Below are 16086 nucleotides of genomic sequence, written 5' to 3'. Positions count from 1 at the left end.
CTCCACAATACCGCCCCACCTGGATTTTGGGCGGCCAAAATGAGAGACACAACAGAAAGAAGAAAGTATTACCCGATCAGCGGGGCGGTGATCTCTAACCTGGTTGACAGATAGGTAATTAAGCTAGAGCGAGGATTGAAATTTCGGTGTACCGTGAAAATCATGGTCAATACGGGCTACATTGATTTGGATCTCTCCATTGTTCAATTTCGTGTTCCACCTAGCCTTGTTTTTTTCTTACTCGTACATGTGCAGTGAAGTGAGTAACTCACTCACTCACTCACTCACCTTAGGATGTAGGTCAGGGACCTTATGCACCTATGTATGCATCGTCCGTTGTGAGCTGGAATATCCAAGCACAATCGCATACATTACGAAAAACAGTGCTGACGTCGTTGATGGGCTGCCAGTAGTTGGCGCTGAATCGTGCAGGGATTTGGCATTCACTTGGATCGCAGACGACAAATAAATGGCTTTGAGGCCGTTGCGGGACCAGAGCCCGCCCATCTCAGGCGGTTTCAAAACATGGATCGACAGGCTCAATCGTTGGACAAACTGCACCCAGTCAATCACGGGTACATGGAATGCTGGCGATTTCCATCAACACTATGCAGACTAGGTACTCCTTACATACGGGAAGAAGTAACTACATTGTTTGTTACCAAGTTCTAGAATAGTAGGTAGGTAATAAGCATATAAGTTGCCTAGAACCCTACTGAGTACCGCATAGGCAGGATACGTACTATACCACCTATACTACTAGCCAATCAATGCACCAATGCAAAAAGTCCATTCTGCATGCGGCAATTCCATGTCTGCCTGTCTTACGTATACGAATTAAATAGATCTGACAAGCATTCCATTATTTGATGGTCAGTCATTGCGGTCAGCTTTGCAGGTGCGCCCCCCAACCTTGTTCTTTTTTTGGCACCCAATCTTTAGTACCGACACCCAACTTTGCGTTCGTCTCTGCCCTGTCCAGGCGCAGCCAACGGGGCGCTGACAATTGTGCAGTTGAGCCACACACATGTCAGCAGCGCCCGCGACAAGCTAGGGAAGCATTTAAAAAAAAAAAAAAAAAAAAAAAACGCCTAATGCCACGGGATGGAATGAACCATGATGGGAGGGATCGGCTAGCTTCAAAAAACAAGTCAAGGGCTGAGGCTAAGGCTAAGGTAACCAAGCTAAAATCCTACCTACAATTTACTAATCTGGCCTAGGCTGTGGGAAAAAAGCACAAAGACACCTGGGAAAGTTTGGATGCTCAACAATCTTACCTACTCCGTACTCAAAACTACTGTAACAAACAAGCATGAGCTTGGTAATGTGCGGTCGGTGGTTTTGCATACCGGCCGTACCGGCAGGTTCCAATCGGAGAACCCCCCCCCCAAACCGGCCTTGACGACAAAATCGGCTGGGATCGGGTCAAGCAGCTTCAGGCGGTTTGAGTTAATCTCCGCGAACTATTTATGATCTATAGCTGAGGGGCTGTCGTGCTCCAGAATTGATCTCCATCTACTCAAACATACTCCTGGCAAATATCATCCCTGATCTACTCACCGTTCTACTAGACTTACTAGTAGCACAACAGCGGCTTATCCCGTTATTTCCCCAACGTCATGTCTCCGAGACCCGCGACGTGATTGTTGAAGATGAGGCAACAAATGTATAAGGTAAATCTGATTTTTTTTTATTGATTTCCTATAAAAAATATAAAAAAAATTCAAGGAGCGATCAGAACCAGCTTCAAAAAACTACTCGACATCAGCATCCAAGTCGTCGCTTCAAATCACTGCATAGGCCGCAGCGTAGCTGACGCTGGAATCGCTGACATCCTCAACAAGGCTGCTCCTGTCATACTTGACAAAGGTGAAGACGCCATCTCCCTTCTTGGAACCCGACGCGGCAGCATCACCACCAGTCCTCTCCTTCTTCAGCATCTCCAGCGCAGCCATGACGACCCCGATAGGGTGGCGTCCGCAGACCGTGTTCCCCGTCGCCTTGAGGTTATCGTAAAAGGCGTCGTGGCTCCCCGTCTCGATGGCGTCCATGGCGAGGTGGTCCAACACCCGTATGCCCTCGTGTATCGGGACCGGCAAGTTCCGGTCCGCCCTGCCGAGACTCCTCACTCCCCCGACTGTTCCGTCGCTAGTGTACTTGGTGTAGCCGAAACGGCCACCCCAGTGACAAAAGTCGGAGCTGACGATGAAGGCGTTGTTCGGGTCGCGTAGGTACGGCACCAGCAGCTCCCCAAATGCCTTTTCCGCGTCTCGCTTGTTGTCGCCTATCAGGATCGGCACGACGGGCGGCCACGAGGCATCGCCGTCGCCGTCACTTCCGCCACCGAACGTCTGTGTCAACCGTTTGGCGAGGTACGGCAGGTGCATCTCCAGGCTGTGCTCATCCTCATCATTGTCGCGAGGTATGTCCTTGAACTTGCCCGTGTCACGGAGCTGCTTGACCGTGTCGAGGTCCACCCGGAGGTTGCCGAGTGGCGTTTCGTAGGTAGCGTAGGTGGTCAAGGCGCAGCCGGAAAGATAATACGTATGTGACGGCCCAAGGACAAAGATCCGCTTTGCGGCGCTGACGTCAAAGACTTTGTAGGCCCAGGCGGCGCAGGGTCCGGAGTAGCTGTAGCCGGCATGACTGGTAGTGGGTGATGTTGAAGTGGCTTATTGTAAGTAGGTAGACGAGAAGACTTGGCGAAGCTGGAATGAGAAAAATCAAAGATGCCCAGTTGTGCTAGAGGAGCTTCATAATGATACGAGGTGACAAAGTAGGTGAGATGAGACATAGGTATTCAGAGAGAGTTCAAAACAATGACGTCAGGGCAACAAATACATGAGGGACCGTCGACTTGTTAACATCAATACCTAGGAAACTTACGGTGCAATAATCACCCTTGCTCCTTTGATAGGCACGTCGCTCTCGTTGATTTTGTCGGGTACCTCGGAGAGCCATTCATCCAGTTGAGTGTTGAGCTTGGATGAGCTTTGCGTGTACCAACTGCCAGCATGGCTTGCTCTCCGAATCCCGGACATGATCAACAGCCAGCCGTTCTTGCCGTTGCGATCCGATTTAGTTACTTGTTTCCGTGAATTGTGATCTAATTCCTCGTGAGCGATTACAATATCAGATATGAACAAACGTTTTTTTTTATTCCAAACGATTTCGTGTCCAGATCTGCTCGAGTACGTTACAAAAAGAGAGATGCATGCTAGCAAGCAAGATGGAGGAGCTGAACTCAGTGTAAGTACCCTGGAAACTGCCCCTCTCTGGTGCCCCACTACGCCATTCTGAGCATCACGCATATCAATCATATCATTACCGCGTCAAGTTGGAGATGCATAGAAGATGAGCGAAACCGAGCATTGAGCCCTTCCTCGCTTTTCTTTTCCCTTCTTTTATCTTTGATTTGCCTTTGTTAATCCCCATCCGAACACATTTCTTCCAGTCCAACTAGAACTAGGTCTAGACTAAACCTAAAAACCATCGTCAATACCCTTTGCCTTCTCACCCTCCCGCCTCTCCTTGTTCGCCTCGGCCCACCATCCCATCGTCTCCTCCTCGCTCTTTGTATTACCCTCCGCGTCCAGTTGATCCCACGGGTTGGGGGTCAGGATGTAGTGCACATTCTTGACCTTGTCGTCGCGCCAGATGGCGTCGTGCACCCCGGGCCACCGCAGCGTCTTGAGTGCGTTGTAGACGTACGGCAGCGCCACCCAGCGGCCCTTGTAGAGCTCCGAGAGGAGGGACTGGTCCGCAAAGTCGAGCGAGGCTGCGTTGTCCTCCATGTGCTCCACGATCTGCTGGAAAAGGACCCGCGACGGGTTCACCACCTGCAGGCCGCCGTTGAGGATCGGCAGCGGTACCTTTGCCGGGTCCGCCCCTTCGACCTGCGCCTTGTCTGGCTCGCCATGCTGGGTCGTGAAGGCGCAGTTCTCGGGAACCCAGTCCTTGGGGTAGTGCGCACGCTTGAGCGGGTTGCAGACGCAGGCGTAGCTGGCGGCGAACACCCTCTTGGAGTCGGGGCCGCCCGCAGCCGACACCTCGGGCGCGTCCAGCTCCATCTCCATCAGCTCGTCCATGTTCTGCAGAACCAGCATGTCCGAGTCGAGCTGCACCACCCGCTCGTACTGCTCAAGCGAGAAGGGCGTAAGCTTGCTCCAGCAGTCGTAGAAGCGCGGGTCCTCGCTATAGTCCCGGCTCGACTTGGTCGGGAGCAGGTACTCGATGCGCTGCGCTGCGATGCCTCGCGACGCCAGCGCCGTGCGACCTGACTCGGGGAAGGTATCCGTGTACAGTGCCACGAGCGGGTACTTGGACTTGTGCTTCCGGAGTGCGTGGTCCAGCGTCAAGAGTCCAGGCAGATAGTCCAGATTTGTTATCAATGTTGTCCAGACTGGAAAGAGGACCGTCGTGATCTCATAATGTCAGTCACGCCGCTGGTTTTTTCTTCTTCTTCTTCTTCTTCTTGCATAAACACCAGTGATATTTTGTGATTTGCATACCTCTGCTGGAGTCCACCGCCCGCTTGCCGTCCGCCATGTTGATTACTAGTTGTGTGATGAGTCAAGTTTATTAACTTATTCGAGCGGGTTGTATTGGCAAACCCTTTTGTTGCTGTTGCTAGGTTTGGAACGAAGCACACGAGGTAAAAACAACCGAAAAGGAATTCTACTACGAGTGAGTATACGAGGAGGTAAACAAACGGTCCGTTCGACAGGGTACAAGGAAAAATTGGACAAAGCGGGATTTTTCAACTGATAAATCAGTAAACAACAAACCTTGGGTAAACTTCTTCCAAGGCACAAATCCAAAAGAACCTTTGACGCTAAGGGGTGACAACATGGTGGGGTTAACGATCGATCTACTGACTCTTCTCCTCCAACTGGCGCGCTAATACCCGACCGAGCCGTGAGCTAATATAGATGTCTATTTAGTTCTAGAATTATTACTACTCTCCGCAAACATTGTAACGGTTGAGTCTTAGGTGTGGTTTTTGCAATCTTTCGGTTTGTCTACTCTACCAGTATACTTCATGTAGTGCCAAACAAAACGCATTTCAACCCATTCGGTCATGAACAATAATGTTTTTCGAAACATTTATCTCATGTAATTCCATAACTTTCGTAATCAAGCCAAACAATCTATTGCGTACATCCTAACAATCATCCCAATCATTACCGTGAATAAATCCAAAACTTCTCATGATCCGCTTCAATAAACAATGAAGCTTCAAAAACAAAAACTCGTAAATCGTGTCAAATCTCTCCCTTTCATCACGACGTAAACAGTCTCTTGAACACGGACCGGAAGCCTCCCTTCTTCTCCTTCTTGTCCTTGACGTGATCAGACTCTTCCTCAGCATCTGCTATCTCTTCTTTATCACGCTCCGCGCGCCCTGCAGTGGTTGCCCGCCTCTGGAGCTGCTCCCTCTTCTCGAACCGAGTCCGACGGTGAAGCGCCTCTTCGCGCGGCTGCTCCAGGTCGTCCTTGGTCTTGTCAATCGAGCGAACTGTGGGGCTCTCGCGAGCCGAATGCTCGTAGCTTGCCCGCACGGGACGCACGGCATCCCGAGAGGTCCGCCTCGACCGTGCAAAGTCTTGGGAGGACCTCCCCGAGCCGGACTCTTCAGCGGCACGCCGAGCCTCCTCGGCTACCTTTTCGCGGGCTTTTGCCAGTTTGCGCAAGGTGTTGGCATCTTCAGTCGCGCGGCTGGATCGGTGCCGCGACCTGGTGGTGTGTGAACGCTCCGGAAGGGGTTCTTGCGGAGGCGGAGGGAAACTCGAGTGGTCTCGATCTCTCCTCATGCTGCTGCTGCGAGCAGGAGGAGGCGGGATGTCACCCGTACCATAGGAATAATCGACACCATCAGCAGGCTTGGAGTGACGACTCTTGCTCGAGCCGAATAAGCTAGTCTTTGGCGGTGGAGGTGGTGGCATCTCTTCCCGTGCTGCAGACCTGTGGCTGTGTCGCCTCGACCGTGCTCTGTCGCCGCTGGTGCTCACAGGCGGGGAGGTAGGAGTCGGCGTGGGTGAACCGTGGCCTCTTTCCTTTTCACGTAGCGCACGAGCGGCATGACGCTCAGCACGCCGCCTATCGTGTTCCTGTTGCTCCTCAGCGGAGCGGGCAGCGTGACGCTCAGCGCGACGCCTTTCGTACTCTTGCTGCTCTTCGGGAGTTCGGTGTTTCCGAGAGTGGGACTCCTCCGAATATCCACTATCCTGGCGTCTCGGTTTGTGTGATGGCGAAGACATAGAGCCCGAAGCATCGCGATGGTGGTCGGGGCGGCTCCTACGATGGTGTCTCTTTTCGTCGCCATTCTCATCTCTTGGGGTGCGTTCTTCCCTGGGGGTTCGGTCTTCCCTGGGAGTGCGGCTTGATCGGGAAGAGTGGTGGCTCGAACGATGGTGATGGCCGCTGCGCGGTGTCCGCGGAGACTCGGGGTCCGCCACAGATCGTTTATCGTCTGCAAAGAGGTCAGCAACGGAATCGCGAAGTGCCTGGTCCATGTCACGGTCCCTGCTCCTCTTCACTGGATATTCCGCCGCCATTGACCTCTCTGGACTCAGAGAGAAAGGGTTTGTTCCCACGTCACACCATCCGTAACCCTGGACGGGGCTTCCGGTAGGCGTCAAGCGCGGGGATCCCTTGGGGCTCAGAACATCACAAGTGGCATAGAGGATGACGGCAGTGGCAACAATCTCCTCAGCATTCTGGATGGAGAGCTTACGCTGTCTTCTCAGGCTCCTCGCCTTGCTCATTTGTCGAGCAGGTTCGTCCTTGAGATCTGGGAGCACCACACCAGGCGTCGGTGCCCTGATCGGATCGCTTGAGCCGGTTGCCGTAAGCCCGAATGGAGTTCTGGGCCGTACAATATCGGTCTGCGTGCCTGAACTAACAAGCTTGACGGTCGGCCTCTTGGGTTTTTCTGTATCGACACTGCGCTGTGCTTCGGACTGCTCGCCTTTGTCCTTGGACGACATCGCGCGTGCGGCCATTAGTCCAGCTGCCCCAACAGCTGCTGCAGCACCGGCTGCTATTGCTGAATCCTTCGCGTTGAACTTTTCGTCCTCTTCGACAGAATCGTCTTCCACAGTTTCTTGACGAGCCTCTCCCTCGGGAGCATCTTCAGAGGTGGGTTCATCAGTCAGGGCGGGAACTGGCGCACTGGCAACGTCGGGAGTTGGTTCGGGCTCGGATTCACTTGGCAAGCTTTCGCCGGCGGTTTGACCCGCCTGCGACTCGGCCTCTGTGGCTGCCTGCACCTCCACGGCTTCGGCAGCTTCTGCCGATTCCTCAACGTCGGTCTCTGTGGCTGCCTGCACCTCCACGACTTCGGCGGCTTCTGCCGGTTCCTCAATGTCGGCCTCTGGTTCGTGCTCTTGGGCCGGAACCGGGACTTCAGCCTGAGTCTCCTTGTTATCAATGCTTTCCTCTCCTGCCGCTGTCTCCTCTGGTGCTTCCGTCTGAACCAGATCACTGACAGCGGCTGCTTCCACAGCGGCTTCAGCTGCATCTTTATCTATGGTTTCCTCATGAGACACTCCGCCTTCACTTGCTGCAGCTGGGTCAACAACTGTCTCGTCAATGGGGGACTCTTCGGAAGCTTCAGGTTCCTCGACGACTGCGGGTTCGACCGCGGCTTCAACTTCAGCTTCAGCAGCTGGGTCTTCGACGGCTTTACTTTCTTCGACCAGCGACTCGCTGGCAACTGCTTCAGCTGCTGCTGGCCCATCTTCAACCTCTTGGCTAATAGCGCCCGCGTCGTTAACCTCAACGCTGTCGACAGCAGCCTCAGCAACAGGGTCTGTCGTGTTAGAAGGTTCCTCAGGGATGGCATCGGTAGCATTTTCCTCGGTCGCGGCATCCGCTTCAACAGGTGGCTCAACAGTTTCGACCTCGACAGGGGGTTGGACTGCTTCAGAAGCATCAAGTGACTTGTCGCCCACTTCTTTGGCAGCACCTTCGTCCACATCAGCCGCCGCTTCAGGCTCTGGCGCGGACTCTGCTGCGACCTCCGGTGCAGCCTCGGCAGCTGGAGTTTCTGGCTCTTTGTTTTCTTCAACCTCCGCTGAAGCCAGGATTTCTGCTTCAGTGTTGGCAGCGTCAACCTTGGTGCTTGATTCCACGTCGGCTTCCGCAGGGCTATCGCCATCGATATGCGCAATGGAGTCCTCGACTATCGGCTCTGGGGCCTCTTGGACAGCAACGGTTTGATCAGCGGTAGCCTCAACTTCTTCTGACGTGGTAGCCGGTTCGGGTGCTGCCGGGCTCTCTTCCTGCCCCTCAGAAGCTTGGGTGTCTGCAGGGGCATCCGCGAGTGCAGGCTCATTGACAGCTTTATCGACAGCATCATCGAGGTTTTCATCTGGAGCTGCAGTGACATCCTGAGGATCGGGCTCAACCGCTGCGATTGTATCTTCGACTACCGACGGCTCTTCGACAGCCGGTTCCTCAATAACAGGCTCGGCGATGGCATCATCTGTGGCGGGTTGTATGGCGAGTTCACTCTCCGCCATGTCCTTGTCTGCATCGACAGTCTCCGTTGCAGGGGCATCTGACACTGCGGTTGCACCAAGGTCAACAGACTCAGTGGCTGGCTCATCTTTGCTCGCGCCTGCGGCACTCTCATGAGCAGTCGGCTGATCATCACAAGTATCCTGAGTGTCGTCTACTGGAGATGTCTCAGAATGATCAACAGCCTCTGCGGCGACCGCAGCTTCACTGGGCTTGACGTCTTCTGAACTTGGTTCTTTGGTCTCCTCGACGGTTGGCACCTCGTCACTTGCAGGGGCCTGGTCAGTAGCGGTCTCGTTCGGTTGCGAATCAGTAGCATCTACAGTTGGAGCAAGATCCTCAGCCGGGATTGGCGCTTCTGCTGTAATTGCGGAGGAATCCTCTGCCGGAACAGCAGCCGGCTCGACTTGTAGCTCCTCTGATCCTGGATCAGCTTCAGTGGCGGCTTGGTCGTTGGTAGCTGTAACATCCTGAGAAGCTTCAGCCGAGTCGGCCGGCTCTAGTGTCTGATCAACAGTATCAACGACTGGGAGCTGTTCAGTGATCTCAGCAGGCTCTGCAGGTTCGGTTTGCTCGCTAGCGTCACCAATCGCAACGACAGATGCAGTTGCCTCAGCATCCAAAGACTTAGGTGCATCTGCTTCTAAGGAAGTCTCCGCTGGCTCAGTTGTCTCGAGCTTTGGCTCAGTATCAGCGCTAGTAACTTCGCCTGCATCAGCCTCTGGCTCTGTGGGCTGATCAGACGTCTCTGCTGCGGCATTTTCTTTGTCTTCGACAACAGGCTTATCCGCAGTTTCCGTTGGAAGTTCCTGTTCGGCTTCCTCATCTGCAGGAGGAACGTCGCCTTCAGGGGCCTTGTCTAAGCTGACTGCTTCGTCGGGATCGCTGCTGCCGGCCTCGAGGATAACTGCCGGCTCGGCCAGCGTTTCTTCGACTGGCGTTAATGCCTCCTCGACTGCTCCCGCTTCAGGCTGCTCGCTTACGCCCGCTACAGCCACTGGCTCATCCTCTGGTTGGGTAGATGATTCCGGCACATTGACTGGATCAGGAGCTTCAACCGTAGAGGTATCGTTTGACACAGGCTCAGAAGACTCGGCATCTAGGGCTTCCACAGGTGCCTCATCAACCGCCTTATCCTGAGCCTCGTCCAGGATCTCGGACTTGTCAGTTGAGGAATCAGCTGCTGGTGCAGCATCATCTTGTACTGTCGGTTCGTCCACCATTGGGGTGTCAGAGGTGGGCTCAGGGTCAGTTGCAGGCTCTGCTGCTGTTAATGGCTCCCCTGCAGGCTCGTCACCTGCCTCGGCCGTCTCGGCCACTTTGTCTTGAGCAGCATCGCTGGTTTCAGGGACAGGTGCTTGGTCATCGTTGTGCTCTGCGGGCTGGGCTTCTTCAGATACGACAATCTCTTCAAGGTTCACGGGCTCCGCTGAAGGCACCTCGGTCTCAATCTCAGAAACAACATCGACCAAAGCAGGTTCAGCCTCTGCGACTGGCTGGTGTGAACTTGCATCATTCTCGAGGCTGTTTTCTTTGACGACAGCCTCCTCTTGAGGCGCCGCCATATCAACGGCTTTCGCAGCTACCTGCTCATCGCCGGCAGGGGCCTCGGCAGCTTTCTCAAGAGTTTCATCAGCTGCCATACCGCTCCCAAGCTCTTCTGTAGGAGGTACGATATTTGCTGCGTCCTCAGGCATTACGTTTTGCTCGGAATCGGGAGGCAAATCGGATGGTGGTATACCTTCTGAGGACTCGGTGGTATCTTTCTCAGGTTCATGTGCGTCTGCTGACACAGCCTCCGAGGTTTGCATAACATCGCTCTCCACATCTGTTGGTTTGATTGGCGCTTCCGGCTCGCAAGGATCGACCTCCGAGTCTTTGGGAGCAGAATCATCCGCCTGGGGTGCCGCGGTCGGCGGCTCATTCTCGGCTGAAACGGGAGACCCACTCTCGTCAGGAGCAGCCAACTCCGCCGGTTCCTCACCAGTCGCTACGTCGACGGCGTCGTTTGCGGTAGCATTTTCCTGAGCTTCCACTACATCAACAGATTCAGACGGAACGTCTGTCACTGGCGGCACATTATCCTCTGCAAGATCTGCCGGTTCCTCTCCGTTCACTGCGCCGCTGTCATCAGCGACTTGCGGATCTTCTGGCTCATCGGCTTCAAGGGCGCTTGCGGTAAGGACTGCTGCAGGTGCAATAACCGCTGCAGCTGCGACCGCTTTGCCGGCCTTGCTCTTTTTGTCCTTTTTGCTCTTCTTGTCTTTGTCCTGGTCTTTGTCCTTGTCCTTGCTCTTTGGTTTCTTCTTGGACGTCACGGACAAGTCTTCTTCGGACTCTTCCGCCTTGGGAGGTGGAGGAGCTTCGACGGGCTCGGATTCAGCAGCCTTGTCCTTCTTCTTCTTCTTTTTCTTATCTTTTTTAGAAGATTCCGTCATATTCTCTTCGGGCTCTTGGACTTCTGGCTCTGCTGGAGAGCTGGTCTCGTCGCCGAGTTCTTGGGTCTCTGGCGCTGCTAGAGAACTGGTTTCGTTGCCGATTTCAGCCTCAGTGTCGGCCGTACCCTTGTCCTTATTTTTCTTCTTATCCTTGTTCGAGGATGCTGGTATCTCCTCTTCTTGTGCAACGGGAGGCTGGACTTCTGGGATAGGCTCAGGGTCCGATGCACCTTTGCCCTTCTTTTTCTTCTTGTCTTTCTTGGAAAGCACTGCCGGTTCCGGTTCTGGTTCCTCAACTGGAGTTGCAGCTTCGACAGGGGTTGCATTTACGCCCTTGTCTTTCTTTTTCTTCTTGTCCTTCTTCGATGGTGTCGCCGCCTCTTCCGCGACGCTAGTGTCTGGTTCCGCAGGAGCTTCAGCTTCATCAGGAGCCACATCAGCCACAGTCTTGTTTTTCTTCTTTTTCTTGTCCTTTTTGGATGAAAGAGAAGGCTCTTCTGTGTCGGGCTTTACTGGTGCTACTAAAGCCTCTGGCTCTGCAGAAGCTACATTTAAAGTAGATGTGTCCACGGGTTCAGCCTCCACGGGCTCCGCCTTTGATGTTGCTGCCTCGGTGGGAACTGCGTCGGCAGGATCCGTTTCTACTGGCGCTAAATCAACCGGAACCGGTGCTACATCTACAGCAGCTGTTGCCACTGGCTCCGCCTCAGCTGCGGTTGATTCAGCTGCTGCTGCCTCAACGGATGCTGCTTCAACTGGCGCTGTCTCGGCGGGAGCCATTTCAACTGGTGCCACATCTACTGCATCTGTTGCCGCTGGGTTCGCCTCAGCAGCGCTTGGCTCGGCTGGTGCTGCCTCGATGGGTGTTGCTTCAACGGCTGCGGCATCGGTGGGAGGTGTTTCAACCGGTTCTGCTGCCACGGGCGCTGCCTCGACAAGGTCTGGCTCCGCGGGCGAGGGAGTACCCGCGCTCTTTGTCTCGTCTGTGGCAGCAGCAAGCTTTTCCTTCTTCTTTTTCTTTTTCTTGTCCTTTTTGGAAGATGGGGACTGCTCAGGCTCTGGTTCCTGCTTCATCTCAGGCTCTGGTTCTTGCTTGGGCTCAGGTTCCGGCTCTTGCTGAGTCTCAGGCTCTGGTTCCTGCTTAGTCTCAGGCTCTGGTTCCTGCTTAGTCTCAGGCTCTGGTTCCTGCTTGGGCTCGGGTTCCGGCTCTTGCTTAGCCTCAGGGTCCTGCTCTTGCTTCATCTCAGGCTCTGGTTCCTGCTTGGGCTCGGGTTCCGGCTCTTGCTGAGTCTCAGGCTCTGGTTCCTGCTTAGTCTCAGGCTCTGGTTCCTGCTTGGGCTCGGGTTCCGGCTCTTGCTGAGTCTCAGGCTCCTGCTCTTGCTTCATCTCAGGCTCTGGTTCTTGCTTTGTTTCAGGCTCAGGTGGCGGAGATGAAATCACGGCTTCCTTGGGAGTCGCTGTGCCTGACTTTCCCTTCTTCTTTTTCTTCTTTTTATCCTTGTTTGAAAGCGGTAATGGTTCCGTTTCGGGTTCCTTCGCTGGCGCGGGTGCTACAGACTCTGGCTCTGCTGGGGGAGCGACGTCGGCTGGCTGGTCCTTTGGCGCTTCCTCAGTAATCGCAGGGGCTTCCTCCACAGGGGCAGGGGTGCTCTCTTCCTTGACATCAGAAGGTACAGCCTCGTCGGCTACATCCTGGGTTTCCTCCGCGGGAGCTGGTACTGTCGCTGCTGCCTCTTCAGCAACCGGAGGGGCTTCTGCAACTACTGCAGGTGTAGACTCTTCAGCAACTGGAGCAGCCGCGTCATTGGAAGTGTCAGATTCATCATTAGTCTCCGGAACACCGGGCTCCTGAGCGTCCGTGGCGGGCTTCTGTTCGTCGATCGAAGATGCGGGTCCCTCGGCCTTTTCAGCGCTAGCGTTGTCTGAAACTGCAGGAGCTTCTTCCTTGTTCACCTCATCGGCCGGGGCATCTGTTTTCGAGGTTGCCTGTTCATCAACGGGCGGAGAGGCTTCGTCGATCTTGGCGGGTGGAGGAACATCGTCCGCAGCCGGTAAAGTCTCAGTAGTCGAGGGCAGTGCTGCATCTTCGGCCTTGTTTGGAGTCGCGTCTTCTGAGCTGGCGGGGACTTCCTCCTTGATGGCTGAATCGACTGCTGTTTCTGCACTAGAAGGTTCTGGTACCTCGACGGTCGCCGGGGCAGCTTCATCGGCATCGGCAGGCGGAACTACGTCTTCGTTCACTGCGGGAGCTTCAGTCTTCGCCGTGGGATCGACATCCTCTGAAGCCTTTTCCGTTGTCGTTGCCTCGGAAATGGGAGCAGCTTCCTCTGTGGGCTTTTCAGATGCCGGTTCCTCAGCAGCGGGAGTCGGTCCGTCCTCAACAAGTGGATCCGCTGCAGTTGACGGCGCAGGTACTTCAGCAGCTGGGGCGCTCTCTTCCCCGGCCGGGTCGGCTGCCTTGTCGGCGATCTGAGTGTCAGCAGCATCGACAGCTGCGTCAGCGCTCTTCTCAACAGGTACTTCGGCAGGTTCTTCTGATTTTTGAGGCGCTTCCGCATCAGCAGCCGGCGTTGCTGCCGCTTCTTCGACAACAGCATCCTTGTCAGCAACTGGTGCAGCATCTGCTTCTACAGCTGGCGCAGCTGGTTCTTCGGGGGCTGTGGCATCTTTCTCAGCTTCTAGCACGACAGGTGTATCATCTGCTGGTGGGGCTGCCTCTTCGGGAGTAGGGTTATCGGCTTTCTGGTCGACGGCGACCTCAGCATCCGCTGGTGGCTGTTCTGGGGCAGGGGCCGCATCTGCTGACTTCTCGTCGGTGCTGGGTGCAGGTGCTTCCTCGGCTAGTTGAGTGGCCGGCTCCTCTACAGTGCTGGGAGCCGATTCTGCTTCGAGAGCTGCTGGAGCTGCATCTTCTTGTGGGGGAGGAGGCGGCGGGGGCGGAGTGTCGTCTGATGCACCCTTTTTGCTCTTCTTTTTCTTATCCTTTTTCGAGGATTTCACCTCCTCGACCGGGGCAGGAGGTGGTGGCGGCGGCTCTTCGGATGCCTTCTTTTTACTCTTCTTCTTATCCTTTTTTGATTTCTTCACCTCCTCGAATACGACCTCATCAGCCGAAGGTGTAGTGACCTCGGCAGTTGCAGGGGGTTCATCGGCAGGTGCTGGGGGTTCATCGGCAGGTGCTGGGGGCTCCTCGGTAGGTGCCGGGGTCTCTTCGGCAGGTGCTGAGGGCTTATCAGCAGCAGGTTCCTTATCCTCGTCTTTGGCCTTTGCCTCTTCCGCTGGTAGCACTGGCTCTGGCTCAGGAGCACTCTTTTTGCTTTTCTTTTTCTTTGACTTAGAGGTCTCTGGAACAGCCTCCTCTACCGGAGCAGACTCTGGTTCAACCTTCTTTCCTTTAGACTTTTTCTTTGACTTGGGCTCGTCCCACTCGTCCTCACCAGCGGCCAAGGCTGGCTCCTTTGGTTCCTCAGGTGAAGGATCGGGGCCAGACTTCTTGCTCTTGCTTTTCTTTCCCTTCTTATCGTCCTCGTCTTCAGAAAGTTCGGCGCCCTTTTTGCCTTTTGATTTCTTTTTCGACTTTGAACTCTCCAAAGTCTCGCCGTCGTCGGCTGGAGGAGCGGGCATCTCCTCAACGGCGGTCTTCTTGCCCTTTGATTTCTTCTTCTTCCCTGGCGTTGCTGGCTCGTCTTCCGGGACAACCTCTGGCTCCTCGGCCTTGGGTGGTTCCGGTACTACCTCGGCACCGGCTTTCTTTGCTGCCTTCTTTGCTGCCTTTTTGGCAGCCTTTTTCTGGGTTGCCGTCATGGGAGTTGCCCATTCATCCTCCCCTGCCGGTATCCCTCCATCTAGAGTGTACGTTCAGCTGACTGAGCTTGGTAAACACAGGCCGTAAAATTACTCACCTTGTCCGTCTCCGTTCTGGTCTATGGGCTTTTGATCATCCTCTGCATCTGACGGCTGGAAGTACTCAACCTTTGAGTAGTCTGCGTACTGTGGCTCGCCATATGTGCTTACGGCAACCTCACCACCCCATGCACTTGTCCGCGTCGGACAGTAGGAAACATCTTCGAAGCTCATTCTTTAGTGACCTTGTGAAGGCTTGAGGCCTCTGCAAGCCAGCAGGTTGCGAGAGAGCCTGGCCTGATGGTCTTATCAACAGTAATGCCTCCACCTGAGCCCAGGAACAGCGCAGAAACCAGGCCCCTCTCGAGTGTAAACAACAACCAGAGACGTCACAAGCTGTGGGTCGTTTGTTTGGGGGGGCTTTGTGAAGTTTCTCGTGGTGAAAAGGGTATATCCTAGCAGTCAATTTTTGGTGAGAGTTTTGGATGTGGGAGTAATCGAATTGGGGAGATGAAAACCCCGGGAGATAGATAGCTCAAGCTTGGTATACAAATGTAGATCGCTAGTACGGGCCTCTGGCAAGAAAGGCAGCGAAATAAGTTGCAAACGGAAAGGGGTATCACGAGTACACAATAATGAGAATCACCAGGGGAATGCTTGAAGTTGAAGGAGGAAAAGAAACCAGGAAGCAATCGTTTGTTCAAGGCTTGATAGGGTTTCCTCTGAAGACTAATTGAGCGATCAAAACGGCGGAGAAAAAAATATTGGGCTTCAAGAAGGCAGGGGGTACCATGAAATTTTGCACGCCCCCGGCAACCTATAATATAGCACCTTTGCGGATATTATGGAGCAACAAAGAGAGAGAGAGAGAGAGAGAGAGAAAAAAAAATATTCAGCACAAAAAAAAGAAAAGCCGATGGCTGGTTGGCACCTGCAAACCCCACGGGCGGGAATTGCCTCTCTTCCACTTGACAGATCGAGGCGAGCAACAGGTGGTCAGAACCGGGCCGCATCTGGCCCCATTGGACCAAAAGATTCAAAAAGCTCCAGCGCCCTGGCGCCACGTCGAGATGAGGGGTCGAGATGGATGGTAAAACAAGAGAGTGTGTACTATTATTATTTTGGCTTCGGGTATTTCCCGTACCCATTGTTTCTGGTACAAGTTCGATGAGGCGTGGGGTGATTCGCTTAGACACTGGCAAAGACTGGGTTGGGTAGCTTGAACACCTTACAGTACAGCATGTCGTGGTCTTGTAAGACGCCGCCGTCAATGTCGCACTAC

General features: G+C 54.3%; 4 protein-coding genes across 4 annotated transcripts; all 4 read right to left on the bottom strand.

Moving 5' to 3' along the window:
• Positions 1-68: 68 nt before the first annotated feature.
• On the bottom strand, positions 69-507 carry PgNI_06820 (uncharacterized protein; the record flags this gene model as incomplete). The annotated part of the gene is made up of 3 exons (XM_031126840.1): positions 69-99; positions 289-318; positions 371-507. The coding sequence occupies 3 exons, from the start codon at positions 505-507 to the stop codon at positions 69-71; spliced, it is 198 nt and encodes a 65-aa protein (XP_030980796.1).
• Positions 508-1402: 895 nt separating this feature from the next.
• PgNI_06819 (uncharacterized protein) lies at positions 1403-3149 on the bottom strand. The gene is made up of 2 exons (XM_031126839.1): positions 2887-3149; positions 1403-2646 (listed from the first exon to the last, which is right to left on the bottom strand). The coding sequence occupies exons 1-2, from the start codon at positions 3039-3041 to the stop codon at positions 1785-1787; spliced, it is 1017 nt and encodes a 338-aa protein (XP_030981330.1). The 5' UTR covers positions 3042-3149; the 3' UTR covers positions 1403-1784.
• A 187-nt stretch (positions 3150-3336) lies between these two features.
• On the bottom strand, positions 3337-4780 carry PgNI_06818 (uncharacterized protein). The gene is made up of 2 exons (XM_031126838.1): positions 4512-4780; positions 3337-4402 (listed from the first exon to the last, which is right to left on the bottom strand). The coding sequence occupies exons 1-2, from the start codon at positions 4546-4548 to the stop codon at positions 3483-3485; spliced, it is 957 nt and encodes a 318-aa protein (XP_030981329.1). The 5' UTR covers positions 4549-4780; the 3' UTR covers positions 3337-3482.
• Positions 4781-5282: 502 nt separating this feature from the next.
• On the bottom strand, positions 5283-15038 carry PgNI_06817 (uncharacterized protein; the record flags this gene model as incomplete). Its single annotated transcript, XM_031126837.1, has 2 exons — positions 5283-14806; positions 14864-15038. The coding sequence occupies 2 exons, from the start codon at positions 15036-15038 to the stop codon at positions 5283-5285; spliced, it is 9699 nt and encodes a 3232-aa protein (XP_030981326.1).
• Positions 15039-16086: the final 1048 nt, after the last annotated feature.

The sequence above is a fragment of the Pyricularia grisea genome (genome assembly GCF_004355905.1).
Source record: "Pyricularia grisea strain NI907 chromosome Unknown Pyricularia_grisea_NI907_Scaffold_4, whole genome shotgun sequence".
Classification (NCBI taxonomy): Eukaryota; Fungi; Ascomycota; class Sordariomycetes; order Magnaporthales; family Pyriculariaceae; genus Pyricularia; species Pyricularia grisea.
This window is presented reverse-complemented; position numbering and strand designations above follow the sequence as displayed.